Source organism: Gavialis gangeticus, unplaced genomic scaffold (genome assembly GCF_001723915.1).
Source record: "Gavialis gangeticus isolate Ggan-Ray unplaced genomic scaffold, GavGan_comp1, whole genome shotgun sequence".
Taxonomy (NCBI): domain Eukaryota; kingdom Metazoa; phylum Chordata; order Crocodylia; family Gavialidae; genus Gavialis; species Gavialis gangeticus.
In genome coordinates, this window is record NW_017728992.1 from 193,306,196 (window position 1) to 193,314,069 (window position 7,874).

A 7,874-nucleotide genomic window follows, 5' to 3' on the forward strand; every position below is an offset into this window, starting at 1 on the left:
GCTGATTGCCCAGCTAGAGCGGGCTCTGACTCAGCCCTGTCTTTAACCAACAGGGAAACCTAACAGTAGCGATGTGAGCATGCTGCCTCTCTGTGACGGGCTATGAAACTGCAGCCTTCACGTTGCAGGCTTACTGCCGCGTCGGAGCCAGTTTTGCAAAATGGGAAAGCTGCTCTGAAGTGAAGTACAAAGCATTTTCTTTTAGTCTCTACATCCAAGTGTTCCCTGCTTGTGTGGGGATGAACCTGGTCAATGGATTAATGTTAAAAAATACATAATAATCAAACTGTTGCACTTTGCTGGCAAGGTGACACATTACCGTGCATCATCACGTGACCCCCAAAAGATATGATATGTCATGTTAAGTACTGTTCCTCCTCACAGTTCATGACACTGTGTGAGAAAGAGAAGTATAAAAATGTTAAAAATATTTAAAATCCCATTTCAAAACAAGGAATGTTATTGGGAACCTAAATACTTGACAATTTCTGCTTTCATTTTTTTAAAATTCAAAATGGAAACAGGATCTGTTAAGGGCCGAATTTCCTGCAAAACTCTGAGTTTCACTCGGCTCTGAGCATAAGGCCTCAAATTCTCCCTACTGCGTTGATCGTGTGATGCTGGCACCTTTAAATGCTGGTCCAGTCAGGCTGGAGAATGCCCACTTAAAGGGATTGGTTACTTGTAACCGTTTGCTATTTTAATCACCTTCTCTCTCTTTCTCATCTTCCTCGTAGAAATTGCAGGGGTGGGTTGTCTCCTCAATGGCATCAGGTACAGGAATGGAGATTCCTTCCAGCCCAACTGCAAGTACAACTGCACGTGCATTAATGGGGCCGTGGGCTGCATCCCGCTGTGCGTAAATTCGCGCCCCCCGCTCGTCTGGTGCCCGAACCCAAAGCAGATTAAGGTGGCAGGCAAGTGCTGTGGGCAGTGGATCTGCGACGACTCCAGGAGGGTCAGGAAGACGTCTCCACGACACATCTCCTCTGCAGGTATAGTGCCTACAGAGCAAGCATTGACTTGGCTAGAGCTGGGAATTGAACCCAGAGACCTTAAAACCTGAATCATGAGTCTCCACTCTACGCACCCAAGAAGCTGGTAGCCTACCTGGCTGCTGTAGCAGACTCCTACTCCGTGTGGCTCAGCCATAGAGAAGTCTCAGTGTGCATTATACAGCAGTGCTCATCATATATGCGTTCGAGCCCATCCGCAGAGATGCTAGACAGCGTTATCCAAAACTCGTAGGTGCTGCTGACACTTTCATCAGTCAGAGCTAGGTGGGCAAAGGCCTCTCTAAAAGGAATAGCTTTTAGCATGGGGGAACTTTGCTTTTGTCCCATTAACTTTGCTTTTGTCCCCTTCTGGGCTGGGCATCCAAAGTAGAGAGGGGCCCAAATTGAAGCCAGGCAGCTTTGAATTTTGAGATAAACTGGACTGGGATTGAGGCTTTTTGGCTGGTTTCTATCACCCTGAATCTGAGCAACCCAAAAGCTGGAGACAGGTTGGAGCTGACCTTTGCCATCCTGAGCCCACTTCTACTTCCAAGAGCGTTTCAAACCGCTCTTGTGTCACTGCATACTCCAACATCACCATTTCTGTGACAGCTGCTCTATGTAGCGTCGGGAGTATTTCAATGTAAAGGTGGAGTTCAGGTACATTGTATCATCCCTGTTTACTTGAGAGCATGGACAGTACATTCCCCCCCTTAAGTACGTACTTATATGCCCCCCCACAACCTCGTACAACATGTATGTTTTAATGTACATGCATGCTCATGCAAGCTAGTGAGGAGGGGAAATTGTATTATCATGATTGTACAGAAAGGGACTGAGGCCAGAGCAGTGATTCACTCAGTGTTGTTGGATGTCAGTGGTGGGGGGGCACTTGAATTTAGTGTTGCCAGGTCCTGGTGCCCGGATCCCTGGACCGTCCTTCGTCATCGTCAAGCAGCAGGTGAGGCCCTGCACTCAGGTTCAAGCAATTGGTGTTCAGTTCCTAACTCCAGGTCCTTGTATAACTCTGGGCAAGTCCTGTAGACTCAGATCCTCCAAGAAACCTAGATGTCTAAACTTACTTTGGCTTCCTTGGAGGAGCTTGGCCTTAATCTCTGCGGCCCAGTTCTCCACCTGTAAAATGGAGGCAATAATACTTCCTTTGGCTGTCTTGTCTACCTAGAATAGACATTCCTCAGGATAGGGACCATCCCTTCGTATCTGTTTGTGGGAGCCTGCACTACAGTGTGTGACTGCATTACAAGTTGAGACCAGCCTGGTTCTGAGTGGCTCCTAGTGAGCTATTCACCACCATGCCCGGTGCACCGGCAGTGCTCCCATCTCTTTTGCTTTTTATTTCCTGTGTGACACAGGGCTTTTTTGAATAAGGTCCTCTCCAGCTGTGGTGTGCAAGAGGAACCAGAATAGGTGCTCCTGTGTGTCTTTTGGACAAATGGCTGTCTGCCAGGTCAGGGAACGGGCCTGATGGGCTGCAGGCCCCTTCCAATTCAGTGTGCCAATGTGTACTCCCCTGCCTGAAAGGCTTTAACTGCGTACCAGATCCCTTAGCCATGAAGCCCTTAGTCATGGACTATCAATCATAAATCAGCAGAAAAATTAAACTTCATAGAAAAACAGGGCTAGAAGGGCCCTCAGAAGGCCATCTAAGCCAACTCCTGTTTAAAGCAGAATCAGTGGTATCTAAACCATCTCCAGTGGTTCCAGTCTCATCTCTGTCCTGCATTGGCAGCTTCAATTATTTATGTATGTTTGCATCTGGGAGCCAGAAACAAGGAAGGGGGCCCATTGTGCTAGGTGAAAAATAGACAGTCCCTGCCCCACAGAGACCATCAATTAGGTATCAGGAAGGACACTGTGTGGAGATGAGGAGGAGACAAAGCTTGAGTTTAGTAGAAAAGCAGAGTCAAGCAGAAGGTGGACCTCTTCTTAGGCCTTGAGAGTATATTAACAACCTTTGCAGCAGCAGGACTTTGGCTGCTGTGACCCCCCCCTGCTTTACCAGTGGCAGATTAGGGTGTTATGTCACCTGTTGTGTCAGGGTTGATGGTGTAGATTTGCTAAGAGGTTAGAAAATGGATTTGTATAGGATGGTCTGGTTAAGGATGATCCTGACTCAGGCAGGGGTTCAACTAGATGACTTCTCAAGGTCCCTTCCAGCTCTACGTCTCTATAACTCTAGAATCACAGCATCAGAAAATTAGGGCTGGAAGGGACCTCAGAAGGTCATCTAGTCCAACCCACTGCGCAATGCAGGGCCATCCCCATCTATCATCATATCCATCCCCATCCCCATCTATATCATCCCAGCCAAGGTTTTGTCTTAAAAACCTCCAAGGATGGAGAGTCCACAACCTCTCTGGGTAATCTCTTCCAGTGTTTTATGCAATCTAAACTTCCCTTACTGCAACTTAAGACTGTTTGTTCCTTGTTCTGTCATCTGCCCCCATGGAGAACAGTCCAGCTCCATCCTCTTTTGAATCCCCCCCTTCAGGTAGTAGAAGGCTGCTATTCAATCCCGCGTCCATCTTCTCTTCTGCAGACTAAATAAACCCAGTTCCCTCCGCGTTTCCTCATAAGCCATGTCCCCCAGCCCCCGAACCATTTTTGTTGCCCTCTGCTGGACTCTCTCCATTTGTCCACACCCTTTCTGTAGTGGGCGGCCCAAAACTGGACACAGTGCTCCAGATTTGGCTTCACCAGTGCAGAATAAAGCAGAATAATGACTTCCCTCGATATGGTGGCAACGCCCCTACTAATGCAGCCCAGGATGCTGTTAGCCTTCTTCACAGCAAAGGCACACTGCTGGCTCATATTCAGCTTATTGTCCACTGTAACCCCCAGGTCCTTTTCTGCAGAGCTGCTGCCCAGCCAGTCAGCCCCAGCCAGGACCAGTGCATGGGATTGCTCTGTCCTAAGTGCAGGACTTTGCACTTGTCCTTGTTGAACCTCATGAGCTTTATTTTGGCTCAATCCTCCAATTTGGCTAGGTCACTCGGAACCCTAGCCCTAACCTCCAGTGTATCTACTACTCCCAGCTTGGTGTCATCCACAGACTTGCTAAGGATGCAACCCATCCCATCTTCCAGATCATTAAAGAAGATATTGAACAAAACTGGCCCCAGGACCGACCTCTGGGGCGCTCCACATGATACTGACTGCCAGCTAGACGTTGAGCCATTGATTACTACTCACTGAGCCCAACAACCCAGCCAGCTTTCTATCCAGCTTGCAGTCCATTCATCCAACCCATACTTCCTCAGCTTGCTTGCAAGAATGCTGTGGTAGTTGGTATCAAAAGCCTTGGTAAAATCAAGGTATAGTATGTCTACTGCTTTCCCTATATCCATGGAGCCAGTCATCTCACCACAGAAGGCAATGAGGTAGGGCAGGCATGACTTGCCCTAGTGAATCCATGCTGACTGTTCCCGATCACCTTCTTCTCCTCCAAGTGCTTAGAAATGGATTCTTTGTGGACCTGCTCCATGATTTTTCTGGGGACTGAGATGAGGCTGACTGGCCTGTAGTTTCCTGGATCGTCCTTCTTCCTTTTTTTAAAAATGGGCACTATATTTGTCCTTTTCCAGTAGTCTGGGACCTCCCCCTTTTGCCACGAGCTTTCTAAAATAATGGCCAATGGCTCTGCAATCACATCAGCCAATTCCCTCAGCACCTTTGGATGCATTGCATCCAGCCCCATGGACTCTATGTCCGTTCAATGTAATTATTCATTGGTTTATTGGCCTAACTATAGAGAGAGACCTAGAAGGGACAAGTGTGTGGAAACCTGTCTCAATGAGTAATGCATGTTAATCTGTTCCATAGCTTATGGGGGAGAGAATGAATCCTGGCAGAAGAACTGCATTGTTCACACCTCGTCCTGGAGCCCCTGCTCGAAGACCTGCGGGCTGGGGATAGCAACAAGAATTTCCAATGATAACCCGCAGTGCCAGCTCATGAAAGAAAGTCGCCTCTGCAACTTGCGGCCGTGTGAAGTGGATATAACCAAACACATTAAGGTAGGACCACGTCCCAGCTTCTCTTCCAGGTCACTGATTGGCCAAAAACATGCTGTGAATGTGCCCTGGGAGAGCTGCCCTTTGGAAAGCGTGATGGTGACCTTTTGCAAACAAAAGTGATGGGAATGCCATGATTAGCAAATGCATGCTTTGACCTAAATGCATTCTGGCTGGGGGGGGATAGGTCAGCATGTCTCCACATACCACCAGCAACTCTATTCATATCCTGGATATGAACAGCTCCCATTGTGGGAGGATTGCTTAAAGCCACCTAGGAGCCGCTGCAAGTGACAGCAGCGTAGGCACCTGTGCCAATCACTAGTTCAGATTCGCCCATAACTCAGCTAACAAAAAGCCCGATGGGAAGCTGCGAGGCATCTTTCTATGTAGCTATAACTGTGGAAACCTTCTGCCTGCAACCAGGGGAAGGATGGGGCAAGTACATTTCCAAGTGCATAAATCCATATGACCTTCCAAAGGAGGGCTGTGTAAAGTAGTCTATGACTGATGACATTCAAAGTCCTGAAAATTAAAGGGAGAGGAGGGGTAGGGTGGTGGTTGTGGGGGGGAGGGGGATTTCATTTGCTTTGATTTGTGCGAATGAGGTCAATCTTCTGACAAAAGTGAACTTCGAATATTTTTCCCTGGTCGGCTTTCTTTTGAAAAGTTGCTGCCTTTCCTCCCTGAAGAATCAGTTTGATTCTCGAATCCACAATGCAACATAGTAAATGATCAATGCCCTTAAGCTAAATTTGTCATTTGGTGAATAATTTCAGAATGGCAAGATTTGGGGGGTCTTACATTGGCTCAAAACAAAAATGAGCTTGTGTTTTACTGAGAAACATGGCCAAAGCCGTGCAATCTTTCTGCTGATACCTGTCCTTGTAGGCTGAAATTAAGCTGTAAGTAACATTTAAGTGGCACATACACATTTGTTTTGGACCTTCAAGCTGGGCTGAAATGTGGTGTAACAATGCTAACCTAATAAAACAGATGAGGACTGCTAATTACAGCTGGGTGAAGGTTTTCTATTGTGTTTTTATCAGAAATTGAACGTGTCATGGAAAAACAACATTTTAATATTTTTTCCTACAATTTTTGATAGGGAAGTGTTATTAAGTGAAACTTTTTTCTTTTTTTTTTAAGATTTGACATTGAATTTAGTTTTCAAAATTCAGAACACATGCTTTGTTCCTCCAAAATGAATTATGTCCACAGGTTGGTTGGATTTTTTTTTAATTCATCTTTTCCTGCTCCAACTCTTCAACCAACCTGATCACCTTGGAAAAAAAGAAGATTAACTGGCAAAGGGAAAAAGAAAAGTCTGCCACTGGATGACTTTGCCAAAGTTGGGGAAGTTTTGCAAAGTTGAACTTGGAAATTAAACAAACTGAGGGAAAAAAAGAGAAAAATACTAACCCTGGATATTATTTATTCATGTTATTGCACTCAGTGATAGAAAAGGAGAATGGGAGGGAATGACATTTCAAAACAAAAAAAGAATTGGAAATATATTCTATAAAAATAAATGCAAATGGATCCCATTTTGAATCCGAAGAAATGGAAGCAAGTCAGAAATGTCATTGTTTTTCACCATTTACATTTACATTTCTGACCGGATTTACTGTTAACATAAAGGAAGTGCTAGCTGCTTGGAAGAAGGTAGCCGAGGCAAATAGAAAAAGACAATTAAGATTCACGAGCAAAGAAATTAATCCTTGTCTCTCTTTCTGCCCTCCTGCCCTGATCTAGCCTGGGAAGAAATGCTTGGCTGTCTATAGAGCTGATGAGCCGATGAACTACACCATTTCAGGCTGCGTGAGCACAAAAACATACAGACCAAAATACTGTGGGGTCTGCACAGACGACAGGTGTTGCACACCCTACAAGTCAAAGACCATTGAAGTGAGTTTTGAGTGCCCAGGTGGAACTGGGTTTTCCTGGAAAATCATGTGGATCAACGCTTGTTTTTGCAACCTGAACTGCAAGAACCCCAATGACATCTTTGCTGATTTGGCACATTACCATGATTACTCCGAGATCGCTAATTAAATTGGCTGAATGCTGGAATGGCCCATTGCTCTGATTTTACAGAGGTTTTAAAATAAAAGAAAAAAGAAAATCTTTCATCCGGTGCTAATGTAACATTTTGTTTTTCCAAGCGGAAAGGTAAAATCCACTTTGCTCAGCACATTATTATTATTATTATTATTATTATTTTGTAGAGATTTTAGAAGTGCAGAGTAGCAGCCTTCCCTCTGTTAACAATGGCCACAGCCCCCTTTCATTAACAGCACGCCAAGTAATCAAACTTAACCATGTTTCTCAGATCCCATGACTTATACAACACAAGTGTTAGCATTGATCTGCTGTGGATGGCAACAATATTAAAAGCGCAGTAAAGAAACTAATTCCCGAAGGGTGCATCTACACTAGAGAAATAAGTATGTGGGTTTACTACAATGGTACAGCTTAACCAGTGGTCTATGCTCGGGGATTTTCAGTGTCCTCTAAAGGAAACCTGCTCCAAGATGCAAAATGGGTAACACCACTTTGGCCCAGATTTTTGCCAACCTCAAGCCAAAGCCAATATAATTGAGATCGCCCCAAAGAACATCACGTTTTACTTCTGTTTGGATCACACCACATGGTTAAATCCCTGGGAGGAAGGACTTGAAGAGAACGACATTTCTCCAACTTGCCTAGATGGAGATTCTCTCACCTTATGCCACCGACCAGCCCCAAGACCCTTTATGCAATGATTATTGCTTAAATTAGTTGCAGGGCCTGCCAGAGCTCTTTTGGATTGCTAGGAAGCCATGAGGAGGTCCTCTTAAAGCCC

General features: G+C 45.5%; 1 protein-coding gene across 2 annotated transcripts in view; it reads left to right on the forward strand.

The window, feature by feature from the left end:
• Positions 1 to 7,142, forward strand: part of WISP1 (WNT1 inducible signaling pathway protein 1) — a 62,577-nt gene extending 55,435 nt beyond the window's left edge. For both annotated transcript variants that reach the window (XM_019528189.1, XM_019528190.1), the window contains 3 exons: positions 738 to 995; positions 4,839 to 5,032; positions 6,785 to 7,142. In XM_019528189.1, the coding sequence (XP_019383734.1) occupies positions 738 to 995; positions 4,839 to 5,032; positions 6,785 to 7,084 (752 nt within the window). In that variant the 3' untranslated portion in view covers positions 7,085 to 7,142. The remainder of the gene's footprint in view (positions 1 to 737; positions 996 to 4,838; positions 5,033 to 6,784) is intronic.
• Positions 7,143 to 7,874: the final 732 nt, after the last annotated feature.